Below are 18,374 nucleotides of genomic sequence, written 5' to 3'. Positions count from 1 at the left end.
GGAGGTGATGGAATCTATTCAGAACTTTTTTCACAACCGTCAACATGATGGCCGTCTAGCCAATCTGCAGCATTTTGCCGCAGATGTCACCACCTGCTCTAAGCCATCCCTTCACTTTGAATCGGGCAACGATTGTCTCACCGGCTGCTGCTTCGCTCTCTCACTGGGAACCGAACATTCTGTCACACGTCCATTATTCGATATAGGGAGGCGCTTGTGGATGATTCCTGCTGCAGCAATCCTGTGTTTATTTCAGGGGTCTTCTATCCTGTTCCTCGAGGGCCGGTTTTCCCGGATTTTTTCCATCCCTCTCTGCTGCGGTACACCCGAATCAAATGAACAGATAATCAGCAAAGTCTGCAGAAGCTGGATAAGAATCCAGATCATTTGAATCAGTTGTGTGGCAGCCGGGAGTGATTGAAAACATCCAGGAAACCATCCATCAAGGAAAAGGATTGAAGACCGTCGAAGTAATACAAAAAGTTTTAAAATGAGATTGAAAAAGAAGTCAAAGGTGAGCTTCTAACTTTCACCATCACCAGATTATCAGATCTCTTTTAATCCACCAGGTATAGATTTGTTTTCACTGCACCACACAAAAAATGTTGGGTTATTTTCATAACCCATTTGCTGCGTCGCTATGGATTTTGAGCAGATTGGGTTATTTTTACACAAGCGTGTGTTAATATTGTTGATCCACCAAATTGGGCTGAGGCTTGTTCCCATTTTTCAGTTTTGTGTTGTGTGTTATGGTTTGTGAGAAGGTGAGGACAATTGAATGTAACATTGTTAGGTAACGTTGGTGGCGTATGTGCGGGCACTCGGATTACGGTTCAAATCCCGGCCTGCGGCAACCGCTTGCTCATCCCTGCTCTCGTCTATCGGTGCTCCTTGTGTATTCTTATGAAAAAGGTCATTGAAATAAGAATTCTAGTGGTGGACTAAGATTTTTGCACAGAGTACTGAATATTAGTACTTTATTTCCAACCTTGGGCATGCACACGCCAATAAGTATGGGATTGCATTTAGAGCCAGCTAATGTCAAAATACATTATCGGCCCTACTGCTGCTTTGGCTGCTGCAAAAAAGCAGTGAATCTTTTCCAAATATCTGGCAAAAGGCTCTTTAAAATGCTCCTTTCACTTTCTTTTTATAACACTCAAATCCACAAGATAATTATTTAAAATTCACAGGGCACCTCTATCACAGTCTTCACTAAGAATGATGTTTCGTCATCACTTTTCCCTCTCCAATGGAAACCACTTGGCAATTGGTATGAGAAAGGTTCCTCTAATCAACAAGCTTCTTGTTAATGGGAAAAAAAAAAAAAACAGAGCGAGTTGCGTGAAAGTGGGATGAATCCAGCCATTGCGATGCCATGTTGCGTACTGTGTCATCTTATTGTTTGCAGTGCATCAGGTGCGGTTTAACACTTGCCTGGCAGCCAGGTGTTCATTTCATTAACAATAGAGCGAGCACGTCATTGTGGTACACATGGCGCCAGCTTCACCCTCATGACAAATGAGAGCACAGTCTGACTTGTAAATGCTCTTCTTATTTAAGGCAGGCTCTTTGTCTCGCTAATCAAAGATGCCTCTAATTTGAAACGCGAGAGAGCATGAATTAAGAGAGGTGGGAGAGGCGGACGGAGGAGGTAGCAGAGGTTACGGTTCGCCAGTGGTTGAAAGGGCCCCCTTTAATCTAGATTTTATAAGAAGCGCGGCTTTGGGTGCACTTTAGTGCCAGGGGCATTATCGAAACAGATTTGAATCAGAAAAGTGTGTGTGTGTACATATATATATATACGACTGCCAAATAATGTGAGGCATACAGAATAGAATCAAATAACGGAGCCACGGAGTGGGACGAATTACACAAGAGATGCCAGAAATAAGTTTCAAGAAAAATATTGTTTTCAAGTTGTATCATTTACAATGAGCTAATTATAATTCAAAGTCTAAAGAGCTGTCAATGTTGGATTTGTGGTAAAAAGAAATAATCAGATATAACTGCCAAAAAAAAAAAAAGAAAAACAATAAATTGCAATAAAGAGTTCACATTCGAAGACAAAAGGTCAAAAATACTGAAGGAGTCAAGGTCAAGTGTAAGTACACTAAAATCAAATAGTTTGTTCAAAGCTAAGTTCAAGTAAATCCACGATAATATTCGAAGATGATGTTGCGTAACAGGATTTTGAAATCACCAGCCTTAATGCCAAATAAATAAATAAAACCTTTATGCAAATGAAGCCATGTGACAACTCTATCAGAGGTTGTTTAATGATATTCCGCAGAACTCTCTGCAGTAATTGCATACATTGAACCCTCGCAAAGGTCGTGTGGGGGGGTTTCAAAGTTGAAGCAGGTGTCGGAATGGTTTGTGTCGTGCCGTCAGGATCGTGATTCCATCATGAAGCGCTTTGATTCTGAATAATGCATAAGTCAAAACAAAAAGGAGAAAAATAGAGCAGATAATTCCATGTAAATATTTGCGCAGTTAATTAGTCTGAAATGTAACAATATGAAACATGCACCTTTCCGTTTGGTTGGCAAGAAAGAAGATGCTGCTTTTTTTTCAAGGCATTTGAGATGTTGGAATTCATGCTCCGTTCAAAGGGTTAATTCGAATATGGTCGGTCGTTAAGTGGACTTTTGATGTAAAATGAAATGCATGAGGATGAGCAATTTATCCGTCATCAAATTTTGACAACTATGGCACAACCACTTTCGTAGTTCACGAGAGAGCAATGTGTGTTTGGGGGAAATAATTCAGTTGTATGTGAGAGCAATTCACTTGTGTGAGCAAAAAAAAACTGCTGAATGTGAGCGCATTTTAGTAGTGCACGCGAGCGTTTCAACTCCGTGTCAATGAAACAACTTTTAGCGTGAGCATTTCAGTTATGTGCGGAAGTGAAAAAAATGAGTAGTGTCTGAGCATGTTTTAGTAGTGTGTGTGAGAAAATATTTCAGTGGGGCTTTTAGGAGAAAAAAAATCTGTAGTGTCTCCGAGACTGTTTCAGTAGTGTGTGCGAGACACAATGTGTAGGAAAATATTTCAGGAGTGCTTTTAGGAGAAAAAAAAATCTGTAGTGTGTACACTATATGAGCATTTCAGTAGTTTTGAGTGATTGTTTCAGTAATGTGTGAGAGCGTTTAAATACTGCATGAGCAAAACGGGTTTGTTTGTTTTTAATCAGTGGCAGTGAGAGCATTTCAGAAGTGTGCATCACAGCGTTTGAATAGTGTGTACGAGAGTGATACAAACAGCAAACTGTTGTGAATGTGAGAGGAAATCCTTAATGATGCCCCTGCCAGTGTGCACACCACTGCATCATTACGTTGACTGACACTGCACTTTGATGTCCTGCACCCACTTCAATATGAATTAAAAACTGACATTTGCGGCAGGGAGTCAGAAAAAAAAAAAAAAACTTTGACGAGGGAGAGAGGCAAATAAGATGGTCATTAGGGAGCATTGTCGGGAGCGCAAACACACCAGCGAGACACAGTAACAGTCTTCGGAAAGAGCAATGACTTCGTCTCTTTTTGCCTCTTTGAGTTTGAATCTAAATCTTTGATTGGTTGATGAGTTGCAGTCAGCTGATTCCTCTTAAATTTAGTGCACTGGGCAGAGATAAGCTTTCGATTGCATTAGGTTAAATAGGGAGCTTGAAACGGTTAATCACACACTTTGTATTTTATCCATACGCCTATCATAGCACTTAGATGCTACGAAAGATAGACCCCGGCACCAGGAAAGTGACTATTGATCCGCAATCACTAAGGCGTGTCTGGCTGCATACAGCATTCCACATCATCTCGGCTCCGGCATCCTGCGCCGAATTTTTCTTATCAGTGTGGCTCCCAAAGAGTCAGGACTCAATAAATCAATGGCAGCAAACACGTGAAATGACGGTGCAATCATCAGGAGAAAAACAACTGAGGAAAAATAACAACTCTTTGATGATATCTTTGATGTCACTTTGCACTAGAGGGAGACAAAGACCCTTCGTGGACGGACATCACGCGTGACATAAATATTTAAAAAAAAAAAAAAAACTAAACTAAAACCGCTCTCGGTTATCTTCGTGGCTGCGATTTTAGCTTTTTTTATCTGTGTGATATTGATTTAGGCGCATGTTGCACGATTACACATCTGCTCCATGAGGGGGAAAAAAAAGGTCCAAATGAAGCCGTTTGTAGGCAAGGGTTCTCTGAGTGGCTGATGTGATGTGACTTCCAAATGTTTGCCAGCAGCAGGAGGCCGTCTGCTTTAATTGAAATGTATTTTGGTACGTATGTGGGGCACATTACTGGGCTGTATCCTCGGGGAGATAAACGGTAACGCGAGAGGGAAGCGGCATGTTGGGAGAAAAGGACAGACAAGGACTCTGAACGGCCACTTCATGGGAAGCGTTGCACAATAACCAATTTATATGAACCTGATGGATGGATAATGTTTACACGTGCGACATTACCCATTGACGACTCTGACAATATAATATCCGACCTTGGGAGCTTTGCAGGAAATTTTAACCAGGCGATTCTGCCTTGGTAAAGGAATCGCCGGGTCGCCATGACAACCACTGTTGCTGTATGTTTCTGTCCTTCGTGTCACAGACTTTGTAAAGCGCAACCTGCATCATATCATCATGTCTTTCCTGCAGTTGATCCTCTTTATACTTTCTTTTCACTTCACTATCCTGCAAGCTTTCGCCTGCCTTGGTCAGTTTGATCAATCCAAAAAGTCAGACTTGCTCAGCTTGACCTCACCTCGAGAGCTTTGGTGGGGGTTATTGTGCAGGCTTGTGGAATCGTTGCTCAAATGCCAGCATACGTGAAAAGTACAAAAACGGCTAGGGCATGAAGATAAGAAAATCTTTATTTGTCTCACGATGGAGAAATTCCCAATTTACAGCAGCAAAATTAAGAGAGGGAGAAAGTAGAAGGCCAAAGCGACGATGAAGCATTGTGTTTCAGATTTTACACAGTACACCTCCTTTCGACGTAAACACTGTGCAGAGGAATGTCTGAAAATACAATGCTTGAAGAGAAAAACACGCCTCCTCAAATCGCGTTTTGCTTTTCCTTCCAGGCAAAAGCAGTAATCCTCTTGTGAGTGTGTGCTAACAGATGTCACTTGTCATCAAATTTGAGGGCGATTCTACTATTCATTGTTTGTAACATTTGACTCCTGCCAGCGGTTAATATTGTCAAAGTAGGAATTGCAGTTTCAGACAAAATACACGCTTGAATTATGTTAAATATGTTTAATATTCTCCTCTCAAAAATAAAATAGCCCAACCATACAAGTAGACAATTCAAGCATGAAAAGAAAGAATTGAACAATTTCCAGAACTAAACCAGGGTGGCATATTAGATGCCGTCAGGCAGCTGAGTGGATTCAGAACAGATGCAAAATTAGCAACTGCTTGACAGGTATGTTTATCACCTCTTTTTGATTGTCAATTGATCGTAGATTCCAAAAAAAGCCATACATCAAAAGATAACATTTTGTGTGACAGTAACACTTTATTATGGAAAAGCATCAAATGTAGCAACCATGGCTAACATCGGCTTTTGTACATTGCTAATGCTAGCTTAGTTTTGCTAATGGTGCTAATTTGTCGGTCAGTTTTTAGAACATTTCAGAGGACCGCGGTTGTGTGTGTGATTCAGTGGCATTTACGTAAACATTGGCAGAACAGGAGCCGTGTTACATGACTTGAAGTGCAAAAGATGTATAAGCATCACCAAGTAGAGATGAAACCTTTCCTGAATGTAGAACACCAGCAAGACCTCATTGCTGCGTACGGATTAAAGATTAATACACGCAGAGAATAGCAACAGAAATGCAGCAGCGAAAAGATAATAGTCGTATATTTCTGAGAAATAGCAGCAATGCACGTTATTACAATAAAACTGGATTGTCATTCTTCTTACAAAGGTATTAGCCCAGTGGTTCTGAACCTGGGTTCGATCGAACCCTAGGGGTTCGGTGAATCGGTCTCAGGGCTTCGATGGAGCCTCGATGGGGCTTCGATGGAGGTAAAGACACACCCGACTCACTCAATTAGTTATGACACGCCCACTTGACCATCACTGGCTGCAGATGATCACATGACATTGCTTGTCCAATCAGTGCTACGGGAAATTTAGTTCGCTCAGTGATCACCGTATGACCGTCGTGATCGTACGTCATACAATTTTAAAAAAACAAAAAAACAAAACTATACTTAGGCCATGTCATTTTATTTTTATTTTTCTGTTTTAAAAAAATGTGTTTTTTTAATGTCTTAAATGTATTTGAAAAAATCACATTTTTATTTTTCACTCATGAAGGGTACGGTGAACGTGCATATGAACTGGTTGGGTTTGGTACAGGGTTAAGAATCACTGTTTTAGCCAATACTAATAAATCAGGCTCTTTGTATATCTACAGCCCAAAAAAAACAAAACAAAACAAAAAGCTGCGACAGCAGTAGGATCGCGTGTGGACTCGATTGTATCTATTTATAAAGGGTCCACATGACAGAGGCACAACATGGCATGAATAAGAGGCCAGGTTCACATGAAGTGCAGCCGCTTTGTATGTGACATTAGACATTTGATCTTGAACTCATGTTACTACTGAGGGCACTTGAGTTTAGCACAGAAAGGTAAGAAACTGACATTTGTGGCTCTTCACAGGAAAACGGCATCGGGGGCGGGGGGAGCACGGGGAAGGAATTCGGTTGGCAGGACTCTGAGAGCGCTGATCTTTATTGTCCCTTCATGGTCCTTCAATACCTGGCAAAGCAGAACACATTCCTCCCCTCAATAAGCAACTCATAGCTGCAGGTTTGTAAAAATGCGGTACTTATAACCATTGTCAAGGAATACGTATCATTTTGACATTTGACGTTCAAATGACATGAACATCGGAAAAACCTTTCTCTCTTTTTTTGTCCGTGAATTCCCCCATGGCCTATTGGCCTTCTTTTATTTAATACAATAGATGTGCAGTCTGCCTTGTTTAGTATTGTAGATAAGCAATGATATTCACACCTAAGGGCAAGTTAGAATCTTCAATGAAGCCAACATGCACGTTTGGGGGAGGTGGGGGAGGGGTGGGGGAGCTGGAGTACCAGTGAAGCAGACGTGCTAACGCCACAAGTTGCGCTGTGCTTCCCATACAACCACAATAAACAGCTTATTAATATGCAGTGGATCGAATACTGTCTACAAATCCAGGCAAGTTGAAACAAATAATTCTTTGAGAGGGGAAATACAAACAAACAAGTGAGGAAGTGTGGTTGCATAAGTATACGTCCCTTGATAACTTTGGATGTGGTTGAGTTCAGAATGAGCCAGTCACATTCAAACTCATGTTAAATGGGAGTCAGCACACATCTGTGCCTCTGATTAACCCCGAATAAAGTTCAGCTGTTCTAGGGGGTTGTAGGAGTACTTTTTTTTCAGTTGGCTTGGTGGTTTCAAATCTGTTTCGCTTGATCTCATTTTTTTATTTCACAAGAACCTGGCATTTGAACAAAATTGTTAACATCTAACTGTAATAAAATGAACATTATTATCTTTATAACACCAAGTCTCGCACTGCATCGCATTACACCGTGCATGCACTATAGACTGTATGACAGGGAGGCTAAATGGCAAGAAAGAGACTCGTGATCGGAGGACATTTTCAAAGAGGGCAAGAGTGAGGATGCAACACGACACAGTCTACAGACACGACAGCTAGAAAGCAACAAAACAATGGTTTGCAAGTGCATGACTTCAATGTTGATGCCACTGACGACCGCTTTCACCCCGAAGTGTGAACTGAAACCAGATTGTCTTTATGCTCAGAGCAAAGCGGGTTGTCCTGCAATAACATTGGTCAGAGAAACAAGAGCGTCTGGGATTCCTCTTCTGCCCCATTCTCACCGTGGGTCCACTGTAAACATGCAAGGAGACATTCTTGCCCTGTGGTATGGTTTAGCGTCACGGGCAATTGCCACAGTCACTGCATTTCATTTCAGAAATGGCATCCATAAAAAGACAACCCATGCATTTCTCTAATGATGCACACTTTTGAATCTTTCTTTGCATTGGTGAGAAGTAATTTTACATCTTGATGATAATGGCCCAATCAGCACTTTTTACTGCAGTTTAAAAGGAAAATGAAAAAAAACCTGCTTTGGGGATGATGAGAAAATGGAGGCTATTCTTGATGGTAAGGTCATTTTCCCTGCACTTACGCAAGAGATGATGATTGCGTAGTCGCGTTTTGTAATTTATTCGACGACCCGTTAATGCGATCGGCTCCGAACGGATAATCATTTAGTCTCTGGCCGGGAACTTAAAGAGATTGTGGGCACCAGATACCCGTTCCGAGTGTCAGAATTGACAGAGAGACTAGCGTACCGAGTCTGTATCCTTCCAATGTAAGATCCCTGGTGCATAGAGATCTTGCAAAGGAGAGATGACAGCTTGTCACTTGTAAGGTGATTGCAAATGGTACATTCAATTGGTATTGGTTTCTATTTTATAGGACTGAGTAACCGAGAAGTCCTTTGGCCATATTGGGAATTTCAGTCATGACACAGGCTACAGCCCATTAACTGTCTCAACTGCAGCAAAAGGTGAAGTTAACCTGTCGTAAACCTTCGGAGACTTTGTGCGGAACAGTGAGTCATTCGTGCATCACCGAGCATTGGTCAATAAGCCAATTATGGCTTCATTGCACCAGCAAATGTGGCAAGGCCAAGATGCCGATATCAGGAGATGTGTTTGTGACGCCAGTCCAGTAACTTTTCTGACAGCCGTCTGAAAGCAGATAGGTGAGGGCAAAGTGTGCACGTAGGCACGGATGTTAATTAATTAAAAGTAAGTAGGGAGGTCGGTTGGCAAGCAGACCGTTTGTTTTTACTCATGCAAGCAAGAAAATTGATGTTTTCCTTGTTCAAAAATGTTGTCAAGAGAAACGTTTTCAATGGTGTGCACTTCATCCTTTGAATCGTCACTTTTCAAACACAGGAAATGCATCGTGCAATAAATTGCACGCACATGCACACACGTCTGGAAAAAAAAAGCCTGAATTTTCAACAAAAACACAGCGAGGCTCCCATCAGTGTGGCAGCATTGTTCCGTTGCACACATCAATTGCAATTGCCTCTTTAAATGCCGTCAGTCTGGATCGACGGGCCCCGTCAACACAATGGCCATCCAGCGGGAACTGACTACGCAGCTGCCTTTGGGTCTTTGTCGGTGCTGACAACACTCCGCCGCATTGGTAAGACAGCGTTTCCAAGGGAAAAAAAAGGGAGCATTCGGGAGAGATTTATGCGAGACTATAAGATGCGTTTGGTGAAAAGGCAAGATACTGTTACGCGAGTGTTACAAACAGATGCGGCGCGGACTCAATTACTCAGCTCTGTCCTGTTCTCGCTCTTCTCTTTGATTGCTTGAAAATTCCTCACTCCCTAAGTGTTTGAAATGACTTATGCAATCTGCCGTCAGGCAACACTGACAACACCGATCATTGTGATTATTCGCACGAAATAAGTTCCATGTGATACAACCAACTCCATCCAGGCCTGGAGTGGGTAATCTTGACAACCAGGCAATTTCCCGGTGGGCCAGGCTGCCTTACATGCTGCTTGGGGCCACTATTATAGCCCATACATTAATGTCTTCCGTTCCGTGGGTCCATTTTGATCACAGCAAATAAAGTGCGCTTTCTGTATTATTGGCTTCTCATACGAATGTACGAGGAACACGAATTGTTATTGATAGGTCTTTTTTTTTTTAATATATAGCTCTGACAGCAATGCCTTTGTTTGTAAAGGTGTGGCAGAAATTTAACACCAAACATTGCAAAATGTTAACACAAAACTAGAAATAGCGGACTAGTGTCAGTCCGCTGAATAGAGCCCCGGACGTGGTGTGAATAGGTTTCAAATAAGAGCGTGAGCTGCCGAAATGTTGCTGGCTTAACAGCATTTGATAAATCTTTTCTTATTAAGTGTCTTATCCATGTTATGTGCAGTTGCCTATTGGTCCCTTTTTGTCTTCCAATTCAATTATTCATGTTCTCACATTTGTTCAAACAAACACCGATTGTGATCTTGATGTTATGTTTCTGTTTGGTTACTTTTGGTTTTGTTCCCTCATGTGCCCTTTTTGTCGCCACCTGTTCTCGTCATCAGTGTCCCTTGCATTTAACTAATCAGCTCCCTCAACCCTTTGTGTCTGTCCCGATGTGGGGGTGGTGAAGGACCCCAAAAAGCAGGCAAGAGGGAGGCGCAGGGTGAACTTGACAAACTGTATGAAGAAAATACTGAGAAATCAAAATCCAGAACAAAGTCCTGGAAACAACAAGAATCCAACGTAACAAACAAAAACCCATGGCAGAGGCAAAACACTAACAGGAACAGAGTCAGCAATAGTGACAGCAACAATGACCGCACACCGAGTGGTCGAGCCGGGAGTCCTTTTAACAGAAAACCTCCTAATGACATGATGACCAACAGGTGTGCCGCTGTAGGAGGAGCCCGACAGTGCCACACCTGTTGGTCCCAACCAAATCAACCGTGACACTTGGAAGCCCATTCAATTTTAATTTTGATTTTTTCATTAAACACAATATGAATATCGATGTCAGGAATTGGTAAGCTACTTTAGATTGACACACTAGTCGGGATACAAATTGTAAATGTTGAATAAAATGTTGTGGGCCGGTCTAAGCCATAAAACTTCAGGGCTGAAAATGAGTCCCACTCCTGTCCGACATCTATCTATCCATTTTATATACCTGTCCTCATTAAGTTGCGGATGAGATTGAGCCGCCTACTGCAGCTGGCTTTGGGCGAGAGATGGGGACAGGTCACCAGCTAATTCCAAAACACATATGGACAAATAACCACTCACGCGAACATTCACACCTCTGGATAATTTAGAAGTTTCAATGAAGCAAGTGCCTTTTTTTTTTTAAGTTTGACGGGAAGACATTTAAATTCCAGACAGGAAGGCCAAAGCCTAAAACTGACCCGCAGATTCAGAGCTGGGAGGTGGATGTACTAACCAATCGGACACTGTGCCATGAAACCAAGGAGTATTCAAGAATTTCCTCAATAAATCCTAAAAATTCCAAAGACATGCCTACATTGCTTTGTGTGTGTTCGTTAACAGTTTTAGGGACTCTTTTTTTTTTTCTTAACTGACCCACCACCACCACCACCAAAAAAAAACAAAAAAACTGAGAACAGTGGATGCATACTCTTCTAGGGTGTCACAACCAAAATTGCACGATTACTGCACCACTAATATGTCCAGTGGAGTCATATGACTTGTTTAGATTCCCCCATGAGGATAAGCAGATTACAAAACGGATAGATGGGTGGACAGAGTGTCGTTGCCAAATCTTGGCCTGACATTAAAACTACAGCATTATCACACTGTGTCGTAAGATTTGCTTTTAAAACGTTGCGTTCTCTCCCGAAACTTTTTCTACGACCAATATTGATGGCTGTCATTTAAATTCAGCCCTCATTTATGGCTCCCTCCCACTCACTGCTTGCCATTTGTCCCAGTGACACTCACCCTGTGTCCTGCACCAGGTCGTCAGACTTGGAGATCTTGCGGTAGCAGTAAACCATCTCGATCAACAGCCAGAAGGTCAAGAAGACCAGCAGCAAGTACATCATGATCTCTGAGTAGATGGCTGTGGTGTCTGGGCTGGCTGCAATAGCACAAACAGCAGCAAGAAACATGTTTTATTCAAGACCTTTTTTTTTTTTTTTTTTTTTTGCAGTGAATAAAGCAATACTTTTTATTCACAGGTTGAAAGAGGATGTGCGCAACCAACAAAAAACAATCAGGCATCATAAAGAAGACCACACTTGCTCCCAACAGGATGAATTCAAATGCTTATGAGATGCATCGCAGCATTACATCATGATTTTGATTGGCATTTGATCTTTTTTTTTCTCAATAATACACGACCATGGACTCCATTCATTGGCTAATTCATTAGATACACCTCCACGATGTCAATACAAGAGATGTTCGAAAAATGCTGCCCATACATCGATTTTTTTTTTTACTTTGCTATATATGAAATCAGTTAACTAAAATGATTACTTTTAAAAAGCAGATTTTTTTTAAACATGTCTTGTACCAATTGTGCTACTGAAAAAAATTAATAAATACAGCCTGTGAAGTTAAAGGTCACTTGTGAAGATTTGAATGATCTCCGTTAAAGCTTTGCAGGGACCACAATGGCCGATTATCGTAATGGTAAAAATCACTCCATTACAAAACAAAACAACACAAAAAAAAACTCCGCAATTTAGCCTTTAAACAGTGAAATAAGATGAATTGTGTAAAATCACAGGAGCGTTCGGACTCGGGTAAGATTTAAACTTCCCGTAGTTCATAAATGGTTGGATTTGTCGCATTAGATCATCTTCTTATTCCTATTTAAACTCGCTGCAGTAAATAAGGCTGCAAGTGTACACAAGATGCCAAATTCCAGAAAACGATGTGAATCTGCAGCCTCGGCAAATAGAGCCTATTATTGTAATATAATCCCTTACAAGCATATGTACACACTCACACAAACACACACACACACACATACACACAGGTTTGCAGTGGGCTATGTAATCCATTTGACAACAATGAACATAATACTACACTGTCCTGTGGAGAACATCAGGGAGATTCTTTGTGACATTTGATAGCGCCGAAGTGGGACATGAAGGAGGAAAAAAAACATCTTCCAGGCAAAACAGAAAAAGGACGCCTATTCCGTGTGGGCACAACAAACACATTTGCCTCGACTGTTACGCAACAACTAATTACTCACAGTACATACGAAACGTAAGCAATGGAGGCAGGTGTCATGAAGGAAAACAGGTCAAAATATTCAGACACATTATTAGGTACTTGTGTACAAGCAAATGAGATCCAAGACAAGTGCCGTCAGTTCAAGTCTGCTTTCAACAAAAATAATGCACGATTAAGAATGTTCGGTTCGTTGTTAGAACGGCAACCTTGAAAATATGTCGTGACTGTAATCTTGACGGTGGATCTTATTTGGTTGTGCAGGTGTATCTTATGTTATCGCGAGCGCATGTATTATTAATGTATGGACTCATGAAAGCATTCAGATGCAAGTCCAAGATGCAGGAAGCATGAATACATTACCCCTTGTGAAAAGAGAGCAGACACAGGGCAGATAGGACAAAACAAAACACACAATTAATCCTTCAGTTGTCAACGTCACCACGAGAGGATGAGGAGGAGGAAAAGAGCGATACTCGTGTCGGATCTTCACACAAATGCTACTTGCCAATCAAATTGAAATATTGTGAGATGGAGAAGTATAATGCAAGGGAAGTGCACTGCCCGCAAAATCCAGATTTGTGAAGATCACATGATTGGTTTGGCTTTTCGGATGATTGGATTTGGTGGAATTTTAAAAGAAATTTAAAAAGTCATAATAAAGAGCAACTGATACAAAAATAGGTTCCACATTAATACTCATTCACTCCCAAAGACGTTTTTAAATGACTTTTCAGACTTGGTCTAGAATTGGCTCGTTCTGAATGAGCTAAGGAGAGATTTAGCTAACTAAGATATGTATACATTTACATTTTTACCACAACCAAGTGGGAGAAGCACAAAGGCGAGAGCTAATAAGCTGTACTTTCTTTTCTATTTTTGCCTTTTTTTGTCATGTGAGAATCATTCATCCACCCCAGTGTGGAAAAAAAACGTGAAAGACCCGTGTGCTGTCATATTCTGAATTTGCTGTGAAGTTGGGAGATTCCTAATTAGAAATTTCTGAGGTTCGAAAGAGTTGTATCCATCTGTTTTCTGTAGCGCTCATCCTCATTAGAGCTCATCCCAGCAGACTTTGGGCGAGAGGCTTGCTACATCCTGGCCTGAACGCTAGCCAACTGCAAGGCACATTTAGATAGACAACCATTCACACTCACATTCACACCTACGGACAGTTTCGCAATGTGTGCAGCCGGCTTGACTATGACTTCATCAGCTACATCCCAAATAACCGAGAACGAGATTTGAGTCGCGCATCTCTTGGGGCTGCTGACACTGATTTGCCACATCACTGACACATGAAAGAGGCAGATAACACAATCCCTAAAATCTGAATTCTAATTTTAAATTCAACTCACTAATCTGATCCCGTGCCATCGCACGGGGGAAAGTGTTGCGCAACCAAACCCACCTTCCTCTTTCACTTTTAGCGTGATGTTCTTCAAGACGAAGGCTGACGGGGTGAAGGCGTCAAACTCAAACTCGCGAAGCACGTGGCACTCGTAGACGCCGCTGTCGTTGTAGGTGACGTTCACGATGCTGATGGAGAGATCTTGCAGGTCCTGGCTGCCGTCCCACACCAGGCGGCCCTTGAATGGTCCATCCATCTCCATCGGAAAGTTCCCCTCGTACTTGTATATCTAGGAGAGCGATGCTCTCGTTAGCATCTACCATCATTTTTGCAAAAAAATAAAAATAATAATGCTAGGGAAGCAACTTACAAGGGTTTTATCTGGTGTGACGCCTTGTTCCACCTTGGTCATGTAGTACCAGTCCACATGGGTTTTGACTTTCACCTCCTCACGCTTCATACATGAGATACACGTCAACTTCATCATCTTTCCCAGAACCGCCTCCGTCCCCGAGGGGACGTCCACACATACTGGCTGACTCAGATGCACTGGAATATAAAAAGAGTACGTGATTAGCTTACCTGCTAACACTGCAGCACACGGAAGGAAATGAACTACAAATCAACAGTTGTGTAAAATAAATAAATAAATAAATAAAATCGGAAAAAAGGTAGCGAGGGAGGCGCTGTTGTGTCGCTTGCCGACAAAAACCCGATAAACAAAAAATTAAAAATTACGATAATTATTTGCCCCAGAGTTGCTTGGTTTACCAATACATGACCTCGGTAATGCATTCAGGGAGGAAAAAAAACTGAGGACATCTAAATTATCTTCTACTTGAATAAAAGTAGCCTAATTTGACACCTTTTTTTTGTAGCTATATAGTGCAGCAGTGGTTCAAACAGGTCAACAAAATCTTTTTTGAGCATATCACTGGTGCAGCACAAAATAAGGCTGCAAACAAATTACAGTGAAATAGCCTATAAAATATTGTCATTCTATGAGGAAAATAACATTTCCAAAAAAAAAAAAAAAAAAGCAATGATATATTAAAGATCCAATTTTTTTCACCGAACCCTGATCACCTGAAAAATGATTGACCAAATAAAAATCAGAAAACTGGGCCAATCATGTGATCGAATCAGAGCAACCCTACAAGCAACCATTCACATTTATGGGCAACTACAGTTATAAATCAACCTATAGTGGTTTTGTGATTTACCAATAAAATCCTGTAAAATGAAACAATACATTTCTCATGATTTACTCTCTAACTGGGGAAACATGTATCCCTTAGAAAGCAAATAAAACGTTCATGGTTCACTATTGAAATAAGCAATTACACAATGTTTTCTTATGATTTATTCATAAAATAATATCACATTAAGGTCCAGTCTGGCCTACACTAGGATCGATTATTACAGCCCGTCAGTCTACACTGAATCCAATTTGGAGCAAATGGCAAAGCTCAGGAAGCATTAAAGTGACGTCCACTCAATTTAACAGCTCTGTGAGCATCGGGAAAGGGCTTGACTCTCAGTACTTGATCACAAATCCAAGCTCATCCAAGCCAGTAAGCGCTAAGGATGGCCTCTGCCCATTCGTATATGATTCAAGGGGGAGGACAATTGAGTTGAAGGAATAGAAGAAGAAGAAGAAAAGAAATGACAGGACAGTCAAATTATAGAAGACAGAATCAATTGAAAATTATGTATTGTAAAGAAGAGAAGGGATTAGAAAGACAAAGACAGATGTGGCAGTCCATCCTGTGACCGGGTACAGTTCTCTTATATAACGCAAAGCTTCCCCCAAAGGCAGACTGTGACAACATTGATTCCATTATTTCTCATGCAGCGTAGGAAATGAGTGAAGAGCAGCACATAAAGCGGTAAATTAAACAGAGCATTTGAACAGGATTTGTTTCAAGCTTGGTCTCACAATCTCTCAACCATACAAAGGTTTTTTTTTAGTCCTTTATTACATTTTCATTGAGGTTAAGTGACAGAAAATCTATTTTGCATATTTCCAAATATGGGAGTGAGTCTAAGATAATGTAGGTATTTCTTTTTGTTAGTTTTTTGATATATATCTTTATCATTTTCCTTCTTTTATTTTAACACTTGCATCTTAACCCTTTCATGCACCTGATAATATGATAATCTGTCCACTGTCGTAACCGCTGTCCCTGAAAGGGTTAAGGATAAATTCCGTAAATGCAGAAGGTCCGTATCGATGAGCTTGCGCCAAACATCTGAGCCCTATTGAGAACTTGAGTGGTTCATGATGCATTAAATGTAGGCGGGCTTTTTTGTCTGATAGTTGCTAATGCTCACATGGTTGAGAATTCAAAGTGATACAGATGAGGGCGGAAATGGATCAAATTATTGAAGACAATGACCATCGTTGTAGTCAAGTAACACAACGTTTTAATTTCAGTATTTCAGTAAAGTTTTAAAATGGTCTACGTTTAAGTCTGCTACTGTATTTTAATTTTCGTAATGGTGGTACTTGGAGAGCTAAGTATTAAAGCAAGCAAATAAAAAACAATAGCTGAGGGAATTGAGCGTTTTATAAAAAAAAGCGTGTTTGTGACTGTTATAAAAACCGGTATTTGATTTATGGATCATTGTTTTTTAAATGTTTTTCAAATATTTGTTGATGGTTTTTTTCATCTTGCACACACAAAAAAATAGATAAAATTAAAAAACTAAAAACACACAAAAAAATCTAATGAACTATTTTTGAAAAAACTAAAACTAAACAAAAAATAATCAAAACGAAAAAAAATCTCAGGAAGTTAATTTAATTTAATAAATAACCCAATATGAAATAAAAATGACAGCTAGCCTGGGGAAGCTGATTCAGCTTTCAATTCACTTGACATCATCTTTTTGACTAGGGTTGGGAATTGCAAACCAGTTATGTTGAGAACCGCTTCTCAGACTTTCACTTCCTTGGCATCATTTCTCGTTTTTGGAGAGTATTCCCTTATCAATTCCTGCCGGGACGAATGACGTCATCACGTACATTGTGTAGTGACATTATTTTACAAGCTAGCAAGAAACGTGGTGCCTAAGGATCCAAAGTTTGTTTCCATTTTACAAGAAAGGTAACGTCATGGTCAAAAATTGTTTAGCTAAGAATCTCCACCAATACTCAACTAATCAAGCATAATAACAACTGTAGTTTTATACTTACCCAAACAAAGCAAAAGGATTGCAGTTTGTAGACTAACTCTGCCTGGAATTGGCATATTTAGCGCTTTCTGTCGATGCTGCTTAAGGTTGACTTTTTGAGGGGGAGAACTTCCACACCTAATGAGGTCAGGAGTTCAGTGTCCCCTGGAGGACTCCAGGACCGAGGACAGCGCTTCTCCTCGGGGATGCTGCGCGCGCAGCTCACTTGCGTCCTCGAGACTGACAATCACGGCCTTAAAGTTGACTACAGGAACTAAAAAAAACAAAACAAAACACAACAATAAATACATTTGAGACGTGAATTGGAAACGAATCCGGGACTTTAATATGTCTGTGCAATCGCGACTCCAAATACGGAGCAACTCGAGCTAACTAACTTTCTCATTTTCCTCCTATCGGCGACATGGTTAGTTGAAATGCGCTCACCTGACAGGCTCAATCGGTCGACATTGTCCCAAAAACAAACAGTGACAAGACGGTGTGGGGTGGGAAAGCGAAGGACCTGTGGATTCTCTCTGAGCTTTGTACTCCGCTCAACAAAAAACAACGACGTCACCTCTCTTTTGGCAGCCCTCGAAGAATAGCAACGACGCTTGAAGTCGTTTAAAGTCTAATTGCGCCATTTAAGGATGAATATTGACATTTGCCTGTCCGTCTGTCTCGCCCCCGACTCCCTTTTGTTTTCCAGTAGTCGCTCAATGGCACTGGCGCGCATGCGCAAAGACTCGCACTTCCACCAATAAACGCGAACGTTCATGCAGACTGTGTTGCCTTTTTAAGTGAGCTGTTTGCATGAGCGGGCAGAACGGTTGCACAACAGGAGGGTGGGATATTCCTCACAAAATATAATACGTGGAATGGACCGGTTGTTGAAACGTTCTTAAAACTGAGCATTAAAGGGATGTTTTCTATTGGCGATCAAACATGACGTCAACTGGGTCAATACAGTACCCCGAAAATGCCTTACGGTGTCATCATCGATCACTCGGACATCATTA

The 18,374-nt window shown here is 41.1% G+C and overlaps 1 protein-coding gene across 1 annotated transcript; it reads right to left on the bottom strand.

Annotated features, from left to right (window-relative positions):
- Positions 1-5,254: 5,254 nt before the first annotated feature.
- scn3b (sodium channel, voltage-gated, type III, beta) lies at positions 5,255-18,075 on the bottom strand. Its single transcript, XM_086126268.1, has 6 exons — positions 17,803-18,075; positions 17,378-17,629; positions 14,549-14,727; positions 14,239-14,467; positions 11,583-11,721; positions 5,255-6,788 (listed from the first exon to the last, which is right to left on the bottom strand). Exons 2-6 carry the CDS (start codon positions 17,430-17,432, stop codon positions 6,782-6,784), a joined length of 609 nt encoding a protein of 202 aa, XP_085982394.1. The 5' UTR covers positions 17,433-17,629; positions 17,803-18,075; the 3' UTR covers positions 5,255-6,781.
- Between the last annotated feature and the right edge of the window lie 299 nt (positions 18,076-18,374).

The sequence above is a fragment of the Hippocampus guttulatus genome, chromosome 12, assembly GCF_054856545.1.
Source record: "Hippocampus guttulatus isolate MCC_2025c chromosome 12, RoL_Hgut_1.0, whole genome shotgun sequence".
Taxonomy (NCBI): domain Eukaryota; kingdom Metazoa; phylum Chordata; class Actinopteri; order Syngnathiformes; family Syngnathidae; genus Hippocampus; species Hippocampus guttulatus.
Note: the sequence above shows the minus strand (reverse complement) of the source record. Positions and strands in the feature narration are given on the sequence as shown.